Source organism: Nanorana parkeri, unplaced genomic scaffold, assembly GCF_000935625.1.
Source record: "Nanorana parkeri isolate BGI_ZX_2015 unplaced genomic scaffold, ASM93562v1 scaffold105, whole genome shotgun sequence".
NCBI classification, from domain to species: Eukaryota; Metazoa; Chordata; class Amphibia; order Anura; family Dicroglossidae; genus Nanorana; species Nanorana parkeri.
In genome coordinates this window covers 444,177-465,289 of record NW_017306373.1, presented here as the reverse complement: position 1 = coordinate 465,289, position 21,113 = coordinate 444,177, and the positions used below count along the sequence as shown (strand labels likewise).

The 21,113-nt window shown below is 39.2% G+C and overlaps 1 protein-coding gene across 1 annotated transcript in view; it reads left to right on the top strand.

Annotated features, from left to right (window-relative positions):
* Positions 1-15,045, top strand: part of NFATC1 (nuclear factor of activated T-cells 1) — a 205,708-nt gene extending 190,663 nt beyond the window's left edge. The window contains exon 10 of the mRNA XM_018553005.1: positions 13,700-15,045. Within this exon, the coding sequence (XP_018408507.1) occupies positions 13,700-13,749 (50 nt within the window). The 3' untranslated portion in view covers positions 13,750-15,045. The remainder of the gene's footprint in view (positions 1-13,699) is intronic.
* Positions 15,046-21,113: the final 6,068 nt, after the last annotated feature.

Sequence of the window (21,113 nt, the reverse complement as noted above, 5' to 3'; positions counted from 1 at the left end):
TTCTTTTGAATAGTGAATGTATAACATAAACAAACCAGGCATGTGTCAGGAAGCTACAAGGCCCAGAGTAATTTGTTGGCAGGGTTGTCCCAGTTATGTTACAGTCGCCCAGATTTCCATCCCATTATTACATTTCAGGGAGCTCCTCACCACTGCTATGTGTGCAGTACCCAGAATCCTCCATCATAATGTTCATCTTTTGTGTCAAGACTGGGTGCAGAAAGTAGGAAAATGTTAAAGCCTAATTGTTTGACAGTCACGTTTAACAATGCTAGTCACAGCTGCCAAAACCACATGCTTAGGGGAGGCTCACGTTTTATTACAACTTGCTACTTGTTGTCAGTTAACAACTCCTCTATCCAGTCCACCATTCCAAAAACAGCATGGCCTCGGGCAATAGATTATTATGATTAGACAGATACAAATACTTTAACCTTAAACAAATCCAATGCACCTGAGGTAACAAAAAAACTGCAGAAGTCTTGAAAGAATGTGTTACGCTACATTTTCCATTACTTCACAACTTTTCCTATGAAGTCTCCATTCTTGTTCCCATGTAAAAACTGCTTACACGATCTTTAGTACTCACCCTCTACCACACGTGGAGAAAACTTGATTGCTTTAATCTCAAGGTTTGTTGCCTCTATGTACTTTATAGGATTATAAAACAGGTTACTGTCTAGCACTTAAAACTGTCACTGTTTATGATTTTATTCGGTCGAGATGACTGTTTATTGGCCGCATTCATAATGAGAAATGCTGACTTCTATGTTACAACTCCTGAACATTTGAATAAGCAGGGAGGACAGAAAGGAGACTTTCTTGTCACATAAGGCATATATCAGTCCTGGTTTTTTTTTTTTTTTGGGGGGGGGCTTTACAGTGTCTACTTGTTGCACTACTAAGAAGTTAGTCTTTCAAACTCATTGCCATGTTTGATATTGATGTTAGTGGTAGGATGGACTTCAGTTAGGCCCCCTTTCCATGACTGTGCTACAAAAATGTTGATTGCCTTTGACTGGTGGTATAATAATCTGGGGGGGGTGGAGGGGGGGAGCCAGGTACTGTGACTGATTACAGTTCACTTTAAAGTGGCTCCAAACCCAGGAGTTAAATCTTAAAAATTAATTCAAGTACCTTAACTATTAACACAAATGTAGCTTATTTGTGTATCACTCGGCTGTAGATCCTCAAATCATCTCTGATTTGGTACTGACTAGGGATGTTCAGATACCAAGTACCGTACTTGGTACAAATACAAGTACAGATACTTTTCCATCTCCAAGTCTAGACTAGAGAAAAACTCCAAAGTTAGGAGGCTGTTCTGTTACAACCACCGCTTTATGTATTTGCACATACTTTCCTGAGACTCATCTGTACGGATAGTATGACAACCTACTGACTTGGTGATATTCACAGGTAGTGTTCAACTCGATAAGAAGACTCAGAGTAGAATCCAGTGTAGTTTATTGCCTTCTCAACACAGAGAATTTGATTCCTTGTCATAATAATAATGTAATATGGATGTAGGGTAACTGAAACAGCAGAAAGGAAAAAAATTACACTGGCTGTGGAAGCACAGAGACGGCTGTAATTTTTAAGGAGCATAAGTGGCTCCTGGGATTTGTACATCTGTTTTAATGTATGATTTGTTATATATTAGGGATGCACCATTACCATTTTTTCCAGACCAAGTACATGTCCAAGTACTCACAGATACAAGTACTGATACATTTTTGTTTGTCATGTGACAGTTTTTCTAAAACAATACAGACTAATGTTTTCAGGACAGTGGTGGAGCGCCAAGGCCCTGTCACAGCTGCAACCCTGGTAGTTCTTTTGAAAATGCCAAGTATCAGCACTGGTATCTGAACATCCCTAGTTCTGACACTGTCCTCCCTTCTGGAGTGTGGCTACTTGTGTTTACCTTGGTCCCTGTGTGTGTTGTACAGTATCCATAGCTCCAAGCTCACTGCCGTTATTGGCCTGATCTCACATTTAGCTTACTAATTTGTATTGAGATTGTAGTCCATCACGGGAGTGAGCTTGGAGGGGTGGCTACTTTACAACACATACAGGGACCATGGAGAACACAAGTAGCCACCCTCCAGAAGGAAGGACAGCGTCCACACCAATTTAGAGATGAGACACACAAATAAGGTAGAGGTTTTTTTTTACAGTTAAGGTACTTTAATTAATTTTGTAAGATTTAACCCCAGAGTCTAGTGTCATTTTGAGAACTGTGCAGTATGAGATGATAAAAAAAATGTATACTTCTGGTGCACACCCATGTGGCCTTTGGTACTTAAAGGGCAACTACAACCTATTAGCCTTTACAGTCAAAGAAGGTGCCATTTTAGCCTCTATTTGGATTGCAGCTGCCGTGGTGCAGCACATGTGATCAGCTATGACACCAGCCGTTTAAGGGCTTGAAAGTTTGGTTGAGAGCTGAAATAAACACACGGGCAACTTTAACAGTTGGCATACCTTGAAATTAACTGTTTTGGAAAACCTTTACATTTGTGGATCTATTCCTGCTTTAAAGTATATCAAAATCCAAGAACATAAATGTAATACATTGCAGCTTACCAGTTCTCAGATGTGGTGGCTGCATTTTATTTTTTTTGAAGGCTAAATTTCTGAAAAAATACCTTTTAATCCTGCTAGATATCCAGTATCCTTAAATGCCTGAGTACTGAATCAATGTTATTAGCATTCCAAGGTATATTCTGTGAACTATAAAATGTCTCCTGGCAATGTGATTGAGATAAGGAGAGAGGGAGGTGTAAGTGTTTGTAGTCCAAATCATGATTGCAGCCTAGGGTGGCAATGCTGCTTGTCCTTAGATTCAGTAAGGTGAGTTAGCATTCTCATCCTAGGACAGGGAGCGTTAGGCCCTAGATAACTAGTAGTCAGTATTTTCTTTGCCTTGGTGCTTACGCATGCCAGTGAAGGAAAAATATTAATTAGTCTAGCTTTTCTAGTAAAATAGCTTGGTTTATTTTTTCACACGTTCCTATTTTGTTTTCTTTTATCTATCATTGTTATGCTAAAAAGATTATCGAATGTGATGATAGTCATTTTTATGAGGGCTGTAGAGAGTACAAATGTGGGAGCATTGATTTGTAAAGAAACTTAATTGATCTTTGGCAGTTTCTGACTGTCTCTCAAATGCCAGCCAAACTTGTCTGTCTCTACGTACTATGTCCATAGGCTCTGACAATTTTCTATAGCATTACATAAACAGAATATTATGTATAATGTTATGTTATGTACACAAATTAAAGCTCCTTATAGCAAGTAAATTGACCACCACTGCTTTAGACACTGATCAGTAGGATGCTGTTTGTCTGCCTGATATATTTTGTAGACCTTCATTTAACAAGAACTATATCCAATAGCAGCCAGTCATAATTAATATTTCACAGACTGCATACAGTGTACTGGATGTGGAGTATTTGCTTTGGTTACTGCTCTCTGTATATAATTAATTCACTGCCTTAAATATGTCTATACATATGCTCCTCATTAACCCCTACTTCCTCAAACAAATGCTTTAAAATGATATGAAATACTCTTTTAAGGGCAAAGTTAAATATTGTTATTAGTGCATAAGGAAAATGTTAGAAAAAAGGTATTGTGGCTGTCAGATGTGCACGTAAAGTACCTAAAATTACCATGCAAGTCCTAAAGATATCTGTGGACAAGTGCAGAAAAAGAGTTCATAAATATCAGTTACCTGATCAATGTGGTTGGTACTACAAGCTAAAAATAGCATCTCAGCAGGCTTCACACACACAGTTTCTATTTGTAGATACAGAGGAAAAACAATATGCAGTAACCATGTCTCACTTCCTTCAGAAGCATTGTGTACAGGACCGGCTACCAAAAAACTTGTAACGTAATATTGGTCACAGGCATTTAGACCATAGAGAGGGACTCTGTGGTTGTCATTCTATCCTTGCTTTGTGTAATTTCGCTCTAAGTAGAAAGTGTGAAATTTGCAACAGTTGTGCACTAGAGATGTGACATTTTGCTGGCTTCTGATGAATATTTTATTGCTTGATTTTGCAAGTATTGATTCAGACAGTATACCAAGAGAATCACTAAGCTAAACATCTCGATGCACTTGAGAAAAATGGCTTTTTGTACATAGCAGCCAATCAACTGCCCACTGTTATTTTGGGTGTGCAAATTAAAAATGTTATTACAATTTTGATTGTTTGATATGGGCAAAAGAATTGTACTTTTTGGCAAGCATTTGTTAGTTATACAAGCCCCATTATGTAGTGGTATAGTAACTCTACTGTTGTGAGAGACTTTTGCAAATCATGCACTAGGCGTCCCCGTATATCAGCATTAAAAGTAGACTGGATGCCTTTCTTACTATAGAATGGGCCTCCTGCTATTTTTAGTTGACTCCTTAGTAGGGTGTTTTATTTAGGCACTTAATTTGACTGCCACTGGGAGTGGGATCAAGAATTACGTTGTTTTTTAAGTACCCTGGATGTATATATATTTTCTACTTTTTATTCTGCGCAGGAGTACAAAAAGAAAAATAATTTGATATTTTTTAGACTAATTTTCAGCCAGTGCTTTAAGCTCTAGGCCTCTGCTTTTCTGAAAATAGCCTGTTTACAGAGCTCAGTACCTGAAGCTGTAATTTCACACCCGTGAATAAGTAAGAGCTTGTGACTCATCCCCCTCACTCCCCCTCCTTGCCTGCCTGTAAATATAGTTCCACCTAAAGTTTCAGTTAGAGAGAGAGTCTGAAAGGAAAGCGCTTCTGTTTTGCTTTCTCATTAGAAAACCCAAAATGGTATGTGAATCCTGAAACCTAAAACTCGGGTACAAGCTTTTATTAGTCTACCCTCAAAAACCTTCTGAAAGCTGTTGTACAACTGATAGCTATGCAGTTCTTAAAATCCTTAGGGCCCAATCACATATTCAGACAGACATATTCCCATGTGGTGAGTCGCCCACTGCTGCTTCATGGTCAGCCATAAGCCACCATTTTTTTAAATGCTTCCATACAATGCTCTATAAAAATTATAGGAGTCATCTAACTTTTGAGGTTTTCTCTAGTTATCAATGGAACTGGCTCCTCGAAAAATCTTTCAAGCTCCTGGATTGGACACACTGGCTGAATCTCATTTTGATTTAAACTTAAAGATTTAACATAAAATATACACTACATAATTGGGAATCTGTTAATTGGGAATTGTAATAAATATAATTATATAAAGTAATTTTTAAAATAAGTAAAATGGGCATTCCCACAGCTATAATTTTTCTAGGCTCAAAACAAAAGGAAACATTTGATTGGTTACTGTGGGCAACACTTCCACAGTTTAAGGACACTCTCTGAAGCCATGGCATCTTGTTCTTCCTTTTAGTAGTATCTGCATTACCAAATCAAGCTATTTTTGAGTCAAAAAGTATATTTATCTTGCCGTGAGTAAAAATATTTTGCTCTTTAGCCTTCTCATGTGACCTAAAGAGTTGGAAGCAATGACAAAGTCTCTGGCTCCCATGAGCGGGTTTTTATGTCATGACTATGTATTAGAGCTGCAGCTAACGATTATTTTCAAAATCGATTAGTTAGCCGATTATTAAGTTCGATTAATCGGTTAATCGGATAAAAAAATTTGTAAAAAATGGCTCCAGTGATGGACTACTAGTGTGTATTGAGAGTGTAGTCCATCACAGGAGCAAGCTTGGAGCGGTGGAAGTAAAAAAGAAAACAAAAGTGTGGTGTGCAATATAGTGAATTAAAACTGTAAAATTATACAGCAATGAATGCAGAATGGCATCGGCTATAGAGGACTACAAAACCCAGCAATGGTACATTATACAGCGCAATGCATAATACCATCAGCTATAGAGTACTACAACAAATCCCAGCAATATTACATTATAGCTGGCGGTATTCTGCATTGCGCTGTATAATGTACCATTGCTGGGTTTTGTAGTCCTCTATAGCTGGTGGTATTCTGCATTGTGCTGTATAATGTACTATTGCTGGGATTTGTTGTACTCCTCTATAGCTGGTGGTATTCTGCATTGTGCTGTATAATGTACTATTGCTGGGATTTGTTGTACTCCTCTATAGCTGGTGGTATTCTGCATTGTGCTGTATAATGTACTATTGCTGGGATTTGTTGTACTCCTCTATAGCTGGTGGTATTCTGCATTGTGCTGTATAATGTACTATTGCTGGGATTTGTTGTACTCCTCTATAGCTGGTGGTATTCCGCATTGCGCTGTATAATGCATTATTGCTGGGATTTGTAGTCCTCTATACAGCGCAATGCAGAATACCACCAGCTATAGAGGAGTACAACAAATCCCAGCAATATTACATTATAGCTGGCGGTATTCTGCATTGCGCTGTATAGAGGACTACAAATCCCAGCAATACATTATAGAGCCCCATGTGGGGCGGGGGAGGGCAGGCTTACCTGAGCAGTCTTCCAGCAACTTGCTTCTGAGATCGAGCCTGTCTATTGGCGGCTGTCATCCCCCCACACCTGCTCCTCCTTACTACTTCTCCCCATGACCCTGTGCCGATCGTGGATGTGGGCGGTCGGTGACCCGCCGGCTTTCACATATGCAGAGAAGGACCCCGGTGTTGCATAAGGCTGCCCTAAATGCCTGTCCACATCAGACAGGATTTTTACAGGGAAGCCTTATGCAGCACTGGGGGGCCTTCCCCTGTGTTTGCAGAAGCCAGTGGTCCCTGTAGGCGCCGCTAGTCTTGGAGCAGGAGGGTGCATTTTGTGCAGAATGCACCCTCCTTGCTATTGCCGGTGTTTCATCTTGACACAACACTGGGAATTAGGCAGAGTAGGTACCTGCACTGTACCCCTTTTTGGAGGGCGCCTGTAGCTATGTGCCTACTCTGCCTAATGGTAAATCCAACCCTGGCGCCAGATCACTCTATATGTACATTTTAGTTTGAGAACTAACATGGCTCTAACCTTCAGCACAGTATGCATAAGTGTGTACACACAGTTGAGCTTTTAACTCTCTAGTGGTTATTAGATAAAATAATATATACAATTTTTTACTTGTTCATTGACACAAACATGATTGATCTTTTTCACATTTAGATAGGTTAATGTAAACACTGCCTATTTTAATTGTCCAAAGTTGGCTTATGACTGTGACAAAAATAGCACGGGTGAGTAATATCAGGACTGCTGCATAGCTAGTTATTAATACTTGTTTTTCAAAGTCATAATAGAGCGTCAGTGAAATCAGGGTATGACCAAAGATCACATAATGTGGCTGTGATTTTCTGTTCTTGAACATTGAGTTTCCACTTTATAACTTAAAGAAATGAAAGACGTGGGAGTGCAGAAAAAAAACAAGCTCTACTCTTAACAGCTTACCACATCCTGTTTAACTATCTCTTTTGATGGTATCACAGAAGCTTACAGCTTCATCCTACCATTCTGTACAGCAAGTGGTGAGTGTCACAGGTTACCTTAAGTTCTTGGCCAGTTCATTGGTCTTATTTGTTTTAATGGAAAAGTTATAAATACACATGGAAAATATTGTTGACAAGTAAGGTATGGTGGCAATTAGACGTTTTACACTGAGAATGACATTGGCAGGTCTAAAGGTGTGAAATAAGGAAAGCATTAATTTTGCAGAATACATGTGTGGTTGTAAATGTTATCAATAGATCTTTTACTTTTCCTGCCTTGTGTTATAAATGATGCTGCCTGTTTAATGAATATTAAGAAAGGGCTAAAACCTCTGTTAGGGTTTTATGTCTATCCGGTGCTCCGGGTTTTTTTCTTACTTCCTGTCCTCATGACAATAGTTTCACTTGAGAGGAAGCGAGTTTAAATATCCAACAGCAAAACAGACAGAATTTTGTTTTAATTTATTTTAGTTGGGAAAGGCAACAGCCCCCCTCATTTTTTTATTGCTTTCTGTTCCTTGTTAAAAATGTCCTGTCAGGTAAAATGGTTGTGACCAAGACAGAAAGAAAGGCTTAATCTCTCAGATGGAGTCCTGGATAGCAATAAAAACCCAACGGGGGTTAAAAAATTTCCCATACTCTATCCACAGCTAACAATGGGTCTGATTCCTCCCCACTCTATCTAAAATAGAAAAAAAAATAAAAAAGTGTTGCCTATACATAAGTAATATTGCATTGGTATCTAATTTCTGAATATGATGGTTCAGTTACCTAAGAAATGTCTAGTATGGCAGATAAGAGGTAGATATGGGATTTTTTAGGTTTTTTTTCCACCCCACCCTTACTAATTATATGACAGAAGCAAAGTTTCTTTCCATGACAGGGATTTGTGGTTTAAGCAAAGGTCACCGAAACGCACCTGTTAATAGTCCACTCTTGCGGCAAGCATGTGAGATTAACCTGGCAATCTGTAAAAAAGTGAATAAATACACAGTAAATAGTACCTACTGATACCAGTTCAGACCCATGTATGTGGGAACCCTTCTGTTGTCTTTAGTAATTACATTTGAATGGCAGGTTGAGAAGAAAACTGGAGGCCTATGAAGTTGGCTTTGGATTCCAGTACAATGACTGTAAGTTGCAGCTGTACGAACTCTAGGCTTTCAAAAGTGTGGATGGTTGTTCCATTGACACCCACCAGGGTGTTCTCTCCAAAGCAGCTTTCAGGTGTCCTGGTGGGTTGTGTTGGGGAAACCCATAGTGAGATTCTTCTGTTTCTGTTTCCTTCCTCTTTCTGATTCAAACAGATGTTCTTTCTGTGTTCATAATCTGACTTTAGGGAGGCTCTTGTTGTCACATGTTGTAGTGCACAGACAAACTGTACATACCTAGGAAAAAAGAATACCTAACTCTTGCATCCCCCAAATACAGTGTGATATGTGCAAACAACCATTTTACATTTTCACTTCAGTCACATGTAAAAGTCAAAGAATAAGATGCTTCTACCTGCTTAGTACTTTAGGGTTTCATCCAGGCATTGCTGAACTGCACCAGTCTACGGCACTCCCCACTTGGTGGCAGTCTAGTGATCTGAGAACCCCTGCCTGTATCACATGAGAGGAATTTCCAAACATACCCAATGTAGACTCTATGTTATTTTACAAACGCGCTGGATGTAAAAAATAATTTTATTCCAGCCATTTATCAGATCTACTCTTGAAAGTGATTGGTGATACAGGAAGCAGAGATGAGAAAGGACTTTGCAGAAAATCTATAGCTCACCACACACAGCTCCAGTTTTGAGCCGTAGGTGGCCCGTTCAGCCCCACCTTGCTCAACAAACTTCAATTTAAAAAAAATCAAAGGAGCTAGATGGAAAATTGGGTGCCGAACTTTCACTGCAGTCAATCAGTTGCAGTCACTGTGCAGATATTCAGAATACAGTAGATGGCGGCAGGAGATTCCTATTTAGCATGGATAGGAAAACTGAGCAGGCCAAACAAGAACAAACTAAACAAGTATGGCCAGCTGATGAGGTGCTTTTTGGATTCTTGTAAAGGTTATTTCAGAGAAATCGGAATTAAGTCAATTTTGTGAACTCCCGGCTTTTAGCATGGCTGCAAGGATTGTTGGTTAGCATTAGTAGCTCACTGATTGCTTTTACTTGTTTCTTTTAATTGCTCTTTATCAATAATAGAATAATTCATTTATTATAGTTATTACAATTGTTGTAACGATTTTAGTAAATTTTTACATTTATATTGTTTTTTATGTGTTTTAAGGTGCCCATACACCTTACAATTATCTGCAGATTTTCTGTGGTCAGATGGAAAAAGTGCAACAGATTGGCCCAGGTGGAGACTACTCTACACAGTTAAGTGTAGATGGAGGAATCTGTTGCACCTTTTCCATCTGACCAGAGAAAATCTGCAGATAATTGTAAGGTGTATGGGCAGCTTTAGGGAAAGTAAAAATATATTCAGATGTGTACTACGCATGGTTTATAAAAGCTGGAGCAAACTTGGGCCAATGACAACCAGTCAGATTTATAATTCAAATGAGAGATGTGAGTGGTTGTTATGATGGTGTGCGACACTTTTCATTAAGCCAGTGTTTATCTGAGACTGAAACTCAATATGAGATTGGCCATATCCAGACTGACACTCAATAATGGGACTGGCCTTATCCAGACTGAGACCCAGTACGAGATTGGCCTTATCCAAACAGAGAATCAATAATGGGAGTGGCCTTATCCAGGCAGAGGCTCAGTATTGGGATTGTCCTTATCCAGACAGAGGCTCAGTATTGGGATTGTCCTTATCCAGGCAGAGGCTCAGTATTGGGATTGTCCTTATCCAGGCAGAGGCTCAGTATTGGGATTGTCCTTATCCAGACAGAGGCTCAGTATTGGGATTGTCCTTATCCAGACAGAGGCTCAGTAATGGGACTGGCCTTATCCAGACTGAGACTCTGTAATGAGACTGGCCTTATCTAGACTGAGTTAAGCAAGATTTGATGGGAGCTAAGTAGTGTAATGAAAATCTAGGGCAGTATGAAATATGGCACAAAATCTTTTTTCTATGTACTATGTGCCACAATGTAACAAATGACACATTGTGGTACAATGTAGTATTTGTTTGAATTAGTAACTCACTGTGTATGCAAACATATTTATGTATCAGTAACAGCTTCTTCCCCCTCACAAGTTATAATCGGGAAGTTGCTTTTTACCATTTCCTGAGTATCTGTGACATGTTTTTATCTTGATTGGCAATATTAACTCTTCTGGTTAAAGGAAACTTTGGTAATTCTCTGTGACACTTAGGGCACTTATTTCACAGAAAGCTGCGTCCTAAAAAAAAAGGTGTTATCTGTTGACATTTTTTTATATCTTTGTGGTAATCAAGCGCTTGTGGTGGCAGTGGTGGTAGTGAGTGGGTGGGTGGACAGGGGAGGAATGGAAACAGGAGGGATGTTGTACAGCTTGCTTTAGATGGCCTTTGCCAGGTTCAGTCATTTCCTGTCCGCCTGCCAAAAAACACAAGCTGATAAATTGACATGAAATGATGAGTGTGGGAACTGTATAGCCTGACAGTGTACAGGACAAGACGACAACGACAGAAGACGCAGCAAAGAACTATCCTTCCATCTTTAGATAACTGTCTTTTATAATTACTGACTCGTTGACTGTTCGGCTGCTTTCTGTAGTACACACTTAGTAAAACAATGGTGGAAAACAAGCAGATGAGAGCTAACAGCTGAAAACTGATGTCTGTATACAGAAGTTAAGCAATTTCCCGATGTCGAGTAGTCCTCAGTTGTTGCGCTGTTTGGGCTTCCCAGATTGTTTTGTAGTGGAGAAACACAAGAGGAAATATTGTTAGAATGATTGGCGTTGATTTACTAAAGGAGTAGAGGCTTTTCTCTTAACAAAATTAATGCTCACTGAGCTTATTAAATAAGATGAAGCTGTGTTTACATCAATTGGCCAATCATGTCCTAGCAAAAATGCTGTTTTCTAATTTTCCTCACACATGACTGGGTATCCAAATTGAATATAGATTCACCTTGTTTATATTATTATGCAAAGTGAACATACACTGTGCCAAGTGAACAGCCTCTAATTCAACCACATTGTATTGTGTTTATGCTGTTTTTGTAAGTGTACTAATGATATTAAAGTACACAACATACTTTGCCATGATCAGGTACTGAACATGTGTGCTGTGATTAGGTGTATTCCCCTGATTTTTCCATCTGAGGAAGCACTTTTTGATAAGATTCCTCTTCTCACACATCTTTGGTCATTTGAAGGAGTTTCAGGCCTTAATAAAGTGATAGAAGTGTTGGGCATGTCTACAGTCCGTGTAGGAGAACTATGTTGGTGGCAGGTGGAAGCACTGACTCTAGTACACAGTATGGATGATATACTGGTTGTGGTTGAAGAAGCAAACCATTTTACCGTCTCTTGCAATTACGTTTGATTGTCAGTAACTTAAGTAAATGCTGGGAGAATGCAATCAGGAAGATTGAAGTGAAGATAATCATACTGAAAGGGTCAGTCCACCTGACAGGGGTATTTAGTTACAGGTGGTCAGCCACTGGTTTCTTATGTGTTTTGAACACTCTAGGATACTCCTGGCCATACTTCTAAAATCCCTGCCCATCCTGTTTTTTTGGGTGTTTCGGCCCACCTTTGCACGTCTCAAAATCTTTTCAGCCACAGAAGGTGGAACTCAACTGCACACCAAAATAGTCCTTGAGACATATACTTATCAAATTATTCAACTGTCCAGCATCTATGTAATACTGAACTATCACTTTTAGTTGGATTGACCCTTTCATACAGCACGGACCACAGGTATAACCTTGATGTTTAAACCACTCTTGTAATGTCATTATAGTTGACAGCGCTACTTTTTAAGCATTGGTGGGTAACTTTCATAACACTCAGTTGACACAGCTTTAATTCCAGGATACAGCCTCCTGATGTAGCCAGGCGACTGTGATTTTTTGTTTTTATATATATACAGGTGAAACTCGAATAATTAGAATATCGTGCAAAGTTCATTTATTTCACTAATGCAACTTAAAAGGTGAAACTAATATATGAGATAGACTCATTACATGCAAAGCAAGATAGTTCACGCCGTGATTTGTCATAATTGTGATGATTATGGCTTACAGCTCATGAAAACCCCAAGAACCCCAAATCCACAACCTCAAAAAAGTAGATTATTACATGCAATCAATAAAACAAGGATTGTACATAGAACAATATCGGACCTCTGAAAAGTACAAGCATGCATATGTACTCAGTACTTGGTTTGGGCCCCTTTTGCAGAAATTACTGCAATTACTTTTGCACGATATTCTAATTATTAGAGTTTCACCTGTAAGTATGCTTATTCTTTTATCTTAGCTTTGTGAATTGAGCCCATTGTGTTGCATGAATGAAGGAGTACCTTTTGACACATCCATGTAATAGGGGTTACTGGACACTACCCTATGGGAGATAACTATGTAAAGGAAATCTGTAGATCTTCTTTAGTGCAGGGATTGCAGTTTAGTCTTCACATGGCCTTGGGAACATTTGCAAACTCCTTTATGGTTCTACTCTTGATGCTAACGGAGGCTGATTTATAGAAACAAAGAATAGTGTAAGCATTGCCCAAAGCAAGCAGTCATATTTCTTGTTTAATTTTTCCAAGTGCAAAGCAAAGAAAATGTATGCTTTGCCAGTATAGTGCAAAGCCGCTGGTTTGCTTTAATTCCCCCCTACCCAGCAGCACATGCCTTTTCTTTACTCCCCCACCATGCTGTTTAGCATGGTGGGTATGGAGGAGTATAAGACTCAATCTTTGAGACAGCATTAGGCCAAGCACCAGTGCTGTCACATGGGTAGAGTCCTAAGTTCTGTGTAACACGGGCTACAGGCAACCAAACAGTAAGGTTGGGGAATGAAGGAAAGGCGCGTATGGGCTGTTTGGAAAAGGGGGTGAGGGGGGTTTAAATCGAACTTGTCGCTTTTACCCTGCATGGGCAAAGCGTAGCTTTATATCAAGAATGAAAGGTGAGACATAATTGGTAAATGTTGGCAACAGCCTCTTGTTTGTTTCAGTTATTATAAAACTGTCCACATTTTGACGAATGCCATATGCAAAGAATGAACCTGACTTACGATTTATATAAATTTTACATAGAAATGCAGATCTGGAAATCAAAAGAATGAACTTGAAGCCCTGACAGACTTTTTTTCTCTTGCAGTAAATGAAATTATAAGAAATGACCTCTCAAGCAACAATGTCCATTCATAGCTATGACAATCATGAACTTAGACAGTGACCTGTCACCCATCTGCTGTGGAATGAAGATTAAATAATGAATTGGATTCCTATAACCAAGTCCTTCCATCATTTCATGGAGTTTATATCTCTGGTACAGCAGGTACATCAGACTTGTTTAGTCTTCAGCAGGACTCTCATCTCAAGAAAAACAAGAAATAAAACATTGTAACTGTGTATTGTATGGAATATAACTGAAATACTTGACGAAAGCTGATGGCTAGGAACCGTGACTGATCCGTTTGGCACCACTGGATGCCGGCAGTGCCTTAAATGTTCATATTTGTGGCATTAGGATGAATCAAAAAGCTTTCTGTTTGCTACCAAAAGAAGTATTTTCGGTGCAAAGAACTATAAAGCAACTGTTCAGCTTGCTGTATTATAGAAGCAAACTTAATTCCGACGAAGATAACAACGATTGGATGTAAAAAACTTAGCCTACAAACTCTTTCAATGCTGCAGATCAAAATGGAAGTATCGCCTTAACCTGTGCGCCTCAAAACCAACCAATTGGACTCTTGTTATATTTTATCTAATATATATAAAGTAATCCTTTTTATTAAAATAATGTTTTATTCTAAATTTGGAACCAGAGCACAGCACAAAGAAAGCTTAAGCACAAGACAGTTTTATAGAAAACATAAAAACTGCATGTTCAAATGTGATTTAATCAGAGGAGGATACTTAACTGTGTGAGAAAAATTTCATGCGCTCCCCCCACCATTGACACAAGCATTTCCATATTTATTCATATTGATATTCAGATTATATCCTGATTAAAACCCCTTCCTCACTTCTGACTTCTCTTATTGGATTGTTTTCATCTTATCAACAAACCGTTATATCTGCATACAAAAACAAGTTATATTAAGCTAATATGTCACCTGCCTTATATTCCTAACGCCATCCCTTGGGTTAATCTTGATACATAGGTATATTGTATGCATCGTGTTGCTCTATCATGAAAGCAAGCACTTTAAAGAATAAACAACAAAAAAATCAAGTTGCATTAAACTAAAAGCAACAAGTGTAATTTGTACATAGGTGACGATAAGATTGTAAATATTTGTTTGGTTCCACAAAAGCCTTATAACTCTTGTCATTCTTCTGCAGTAAGGGTGGTTGACATGTGCCTCTGCAACTGTTATGAAACTACAATCCCCAGAATGCCTGCTGCCAGCTGGCAATGCATGCTAGGAGTTGTAATTCAGTAACAGCAGGGGTCTCGCAGATTGCCTCAGACTGTACATGGGGAATGTTACCAAAAAGTAAAAACAAAAAAAAATAAAAACAATGGCTGACAATGCAGTGCTATGTGGTATGTTTCCATATTCATTAAAATAATTTGGAGTATAGTACAGATATTTAGTATGACCTAGTTCATTAATTATTGTACAAGTAGCAGCTTAATATATCACTAGTGATACCGTTTTTTTTTTGTTTTTTTTTTACTTCATGTAACCAAACTAGCATGGTCTAATTGAAAATGATATGTAACTAATGTTGTGCCTTAGTAATCTACGCCCTCTTCTGGAAAAATGCCTAAATTACAAACCGATTGAAAGTAACTGGCTTGAATACTATAATGCTGTGTATTATGTCTTACTTTTTTGAAAGAAAATGAAAAGCCATATTTAATATTTGCACATGACTGTGATAAATTGAATAGATAATATGGCTTTGTGTATCATTTCATTTTTTCATGTGTATTCGAAAGATGTTTACTCCCCTTTATAGCACTATAGGATTTGCATGATGTATGTATAATAGATGACAAAAAGTCAGTGCTCAAGAGACTTACATTTGCTGGCTGTCCCTGAACATTATCAATAAAGCAATATTATGGAGCCAGTATGGCAGTGTTTCTTTTCTGTGTTTTGAGTAAAATTCTGTTCTTTCATTCTTGAAGCCTGGAAAAGGTAAGTCTGCTTAAAATTCATATCACCTTGGGAGAATTCAAGTAGGTTCAAGCACCCGATGGCTTCCTAGGTTTCCTGTTGGTTTTTCAGTCTGCTTAAAATATGTTAGTACCAAAATATCTAGTTTTCATTAGATTGCCAGTCAATCAAACCTGTCAATGCAACAAAAGAAGTATAACATAACATTGGCATGCAAATATTGTAGGGGTGCCAGAACACATACCTCCCAAATGTCCCTCATTTGTAAACAAATCCCTCATTCCTCAGTTGTCCCTCTTTTTGGTCTGATGTACAGATAACTATGAAAATGTTCTATTTAATTACCAAAAGTGTTATTCTGCACTTATACATTTATTTTACCTCATAACTGTCTGGTTTGCTTTTTTGAAAAGCCAGTATGAAGGAAATGTAATGGTGAAAAAACAATTCTGGGCTGTCCAATCATTTTTGGAATAAAAATTATTGATGGTCCACATAATTGGGGACGTGGCTCCATTACCTAACTATATTGTGCTGGAAGGTGTCTGTTATTCTTATCTGAGAAAGTTGGGAGGTATGAGAACATACCTTCTGTTTTTCAGGTCTGCACACCATAGTAGCCCAAAAAAGCCCCTGAATTTGCTAGGTAAAGGGCTTCCTGAAAGCTGGAGTTCAGATACCTGCTGCTCATAATACTATGCTAGTACTTGAGTTCAATGGCAGATTGGTGGCAGGCAGCGGCAAACCATCCACTTAGCAGCGGGAACTTCCTGTTTTTAGACCGTAGAAGTGAAAAGTAAGGATATCCTATTCCTTGTGCCCCTTACCCTTCTAGGTGGATGTGGTAGTAGATTGAATGTTTCTTCTTCCCATGAATGACCACCTTGAATGAACCTCTGCTTTGCTCAAGCTGGGAAAAAGCAACAGGCTCACTTTAACTTAGCCTTCCCAAGAAGTATATACTTACATTTGTTCTGCTCTCCTGATGCTCCATTCAGCTGCTAGGGGTGAGGGGAAGTCCTGTGTAAGAACCGAGTTGCTTAAGTTGTGGGTTACACAGCGTTATGAGCTCCCTATGTAACAGCAATGATTGGTTCAGCACTGTCATATAGGGTGAGTCGCAAGCTCTTCCATACCTGACAGTAATGGGCATTTCCTTCAGCACTGAACATGGCAAATGAGTGAAAAAAAATGTAAGTACATTGTGGGGAGGGGGGTCGGTTGCTTAAAGTCAATCTGTTTTAGCCTAAATGAGCAAAGCATGTGTTTTCTTCCAAGTAGGCACATCTGAAGGTAACTGCACACCATTACTTTTCAGTGTAACCATTTTTATTGTTAACTTTTTCTTCCTCTCTAAAGTGAAGACAATTAACGAGTTTTATTTTGACTTCTAAATTCTAGTACATCTTGATACTGCAGGGATTTATCTTAGACTGTAGTCAAAAATTCTGGGTGAGGCTTGACCACACACATACCAAATGTACATGGCAATAGAATTGTTCAGGAAAAGCTAAGGGGAGCTTTCTTTACTGTGTTCATGAATCCTTCCAGAAATGAATGAATTCTGCAATTCAGGCATGCTTATCTTGGCAAATAGACCTTGCTTTTCATCTCGTAAAATACTGCTGGATGACATGGAGCTATTGTGTTGCTGTGTAAGCGATTACATACTTGTTAATTACTGATAGATTTGGGAACATTAATTAGGTACAAGCTACCACCTACAATGCTTCTTGAGAAGGAGCACATTTTTTATAACACTGTTATAAAAGAAATATTTTTTAAAAAGTAAAACCGGCACCTTGTAACACAACTGTCACCTAAAAGATTTCTTACATACAGGTAGTTTCTGCTGTTGGCTTGTTACCACATGTCTGAAGACCACTAGATTGAGATTTTTATACTACATAGATTTTTACACATTGAAAATGCTTCAAGCAAATTTCATCAAGCCCTTTGGGTTTAATTCACATAGGCTTTAACTTGCAAATGCCTTCTAAAGAGCAATGTGTACAACAAGCATTTACAAAGCTGTTAGCGGGCTGGATTTTAACAAGCTTCAAGCAGTGCTAAAAGCTTGTTTAACCTCCCTGGTGGTATGATTTTTTATTTTTTTTCATGTCATTTTTCTGTCTATTTCTTTTTTTCGAATACATTTCGTCTTTGGCGTTTTTTTCGGTTTTTTTTTAATATGCCGCTGGTTCCACCCCCTGCGACGCGTACGCTCGCAAGGGACGGAACCCGGAAGCCGGCATCGGCCGCAGAACACAGTGCGGCTCGAGGGACAAGGTAAGTAAATGCTATGCGGCATTCCCGAGTGTAGCTCGGGGTTACCGCTTATGGTATGGAAAAGTAACCCCGAGCTACACTCGGGAATACCGCCTGGGAGGTTAAAGAGTTAGCCACCACTCCCATTCAGATCTGTGTGCAGCTCATCCAGACTGGTGCTTTATGAAGCTTGCCTTAGGCTTTTTAAATGCTTGCTGTATACATTGTTCTTCTGACTAGAGTTTCCAAGCTGAATCATGTGTGAACTAGGCATTAAGAACCCTTTAGCTGCAGTTTGGAAGTGCTTGAATACTGTTCTTATTAGAGTTAAATCAGAAAACTGCCTGTGCTATGCAAGAAACACAGATAGCAACATGTCCGAACGTTCACACAGTTTAAGCTTAGCCGCTTCAGTGCCAGCCTGTAATACCCCTCCATTACAAGACCAGTTTTCAGTGCTGTGAAAGGCAGACAATTACTTGCGTCCAACACTGTACCCAAATTTCCCTAACTTTACAAACACCAACAAAATGACCCCTTTGTGGAAAGCAGACACGTTTTTTGCCACAATTATGTGGAAATGAATAAACATGCTGGTATTGAGGGCGCTTGGTAATTGGTGTACTAGATGCATTACATTTGCAGATCATACACAGATAAAAGGGTTAATGTACAGATCAAATATAGTGGGAGGATGGAGATGAAGGGGTTAATATACAGGTCACTGCAGAGGCAGGCTGGAGCTGACATATACAGAACATATATCTTGGATGGGATCAGTGTCTGTAAATGGTTCAATCGGCACTGCAGAAAAGAGTATCCACCACTCCGCTGTTGAAAGAGGTATTAGGGCAGAGGTAGACCCTTTGTCAAGTTGTTATTTATTTTGACAACTTGTCAAAAGGTGAGGGAAGATCCTCCAATAAGGACACCTGTTTCTGTGAAAACTCTTTAAGATGGGAATTTGATTCCCTTTGGGGAGATTTCCTTTATTATTCTGTTGTGTCTCCAGGACAGGAAGTGCAGGCAAATCTCCTAACCAGGACACAGGCAGCAAAGAAATAACCTGATAGGGATTTTAATCCTTCCTTCTCTATTCAGAACCAAAAAAAAAGCTTTTGGCTTTACATATACTTCAAGGTCTACTTATCAATGTTTAAACACAAGTCACACAACTTTCACCCAAGACTTGCACAATTTTCTAACTGAAGCATATATGAAATCTTGGGTGAAAACTTGATAAATAGAGCCCCTTGTGTTATAGTAAAGCAAATGTTACTTATCTCACTCTCCTGGTGTAACAATATCAATACTGTGAGCATCACACCTCAAAAACATAAAGTGCAGATACAGAATTAAAAACACCCAGGTAGCATTCTCAAGAAAAAACTGATTTAAACCCAGGAAGTTCAATAATCAATGTGATGTGATTAATTGCAAGAAACCTTCCCCACTCAGACTTACAGTAGGATATAAACATGCCTAAACCATCAGTACTGATCATCAACTACCTCAATCACACTTTGTTGTGGTAAAATGGCTTCCTGAGGTGTCCAGCATGTAGGGCCACACCTGGGTTTGAGGTAAACCCAGGCCATTCGTGGATCTGCCAAAATATTGTGGCCATTCACCTGCCCAAACTACCAGTGCTGCTGTAATGTAAACACCGTGGGGATCCCAGGAGCTGTCATTAATCAAATATGGTCCTGACATCAAATGGGATCCCCAGTGCTGCCAGGGATCTGTCATTTAGTGACAGGAGTGAGGCATGGAAATGTCAGGTGGTGGGTCAAAGATTTAATTTGGTGATTGATGGTGGATTTACACCACTGGACTATGTGATTTAGAATGGATTTACATTGGGGGACATTATTCACATTTTGTTTTTGTTAATTGTATTTTTCTGTCAATAAAGGACTTTTTCAAAGGTGTTGGTGTGATTATTTACATTTAACTTTGCTGTCCTCCCTTGCAAGAAACCCCCAAATGTTAAAAGGCATGATGTAACATGGTCTAGTACCGAGAAGGTGCACATTGGCTGCCCTCTCTTTCCTGTCCACCCAGACTGCATTCCAGGCTTACCCTTTGTTAATATGAACTGTCACTTCATTGTAACACTGTGTGCAGCTTTAGGGCATCCCCCAAGCATGTTATTCGATAGATTATTGTATTTTCAATATTTCCCTTTAACCATTTTGCTGCCAATGCATTTTTTGCCATATGTTAAAATCCCCATTGTATACCTTAACATTACCTAAAGCAGAGACCCTGCAGACTAAAATGGAGGCAGTTACAACATTTTACATCGCATGATATTAGCGCAACTCTTTATCAAACCCAAAATTTAAGTGAAAATTAAGTGTGTGTACCTATGAAACAGCGACAAAATACGGTGCCTCAATTGTCCCGCACAGGTCATCAGTTTAGAATGAAACGTTAATATTATTGCTTTTACTCTGGTGCATGCGGTAATACCTAATGTGTAGCATTTTCATACACAGGCACACATGATGGGGTCGGGGGACTTTAACATGATTTTAAAATTTGAATTCATTTTATTTGATTTTTGTAAAACTTTTTTTTCTTCTTCATTGTTATCACATAGGGGGGTTTACAAGCCTATCAGACCCCTAGTGTTACCTTTGTACCACAAAGAAGTTATTGGAGCATAGACCGCACTTGAATAGCTTCTTCCCCCAGCTTCCCTAGCTGGGGAATGACAGCTAAGGAACTGGAAGTGATGCAATCAGTGTTGCTCCTGGCTCCATTCAGTGGGCAGGGAATCAGTGAACAGATGTTCGCCCTTCTCTCTCCACTCTACCTGCCGACACCTGCAGGAGGGGCAGCGGAGCCCACGTCGGGCACAGGAGGGGCGCAGTCTTCACTGGCCTTAGGTCCCTCATGGCAGTGCCCAGCTAACCATGCCTTTTTATCATCTATAGTTTGACTAAACAATAGCTGACCCAAAAGAGCCAGAAAAAAATAGCTAGTTTGGTCCCTCATAGACTTTAGTGCTAAGTTCGAGGTTCACAGACTTCCCGTTGGGTTTGCCAGATCTAGTTTGTATCAAACCTGGTCAGATTTACTCCTATCTACCAGTAGTACTTGGTTTGGGCCCCTTTTGCAGCAATTACTGCCATTACTTTTGCACGATATTCTAACTAAAGTCTA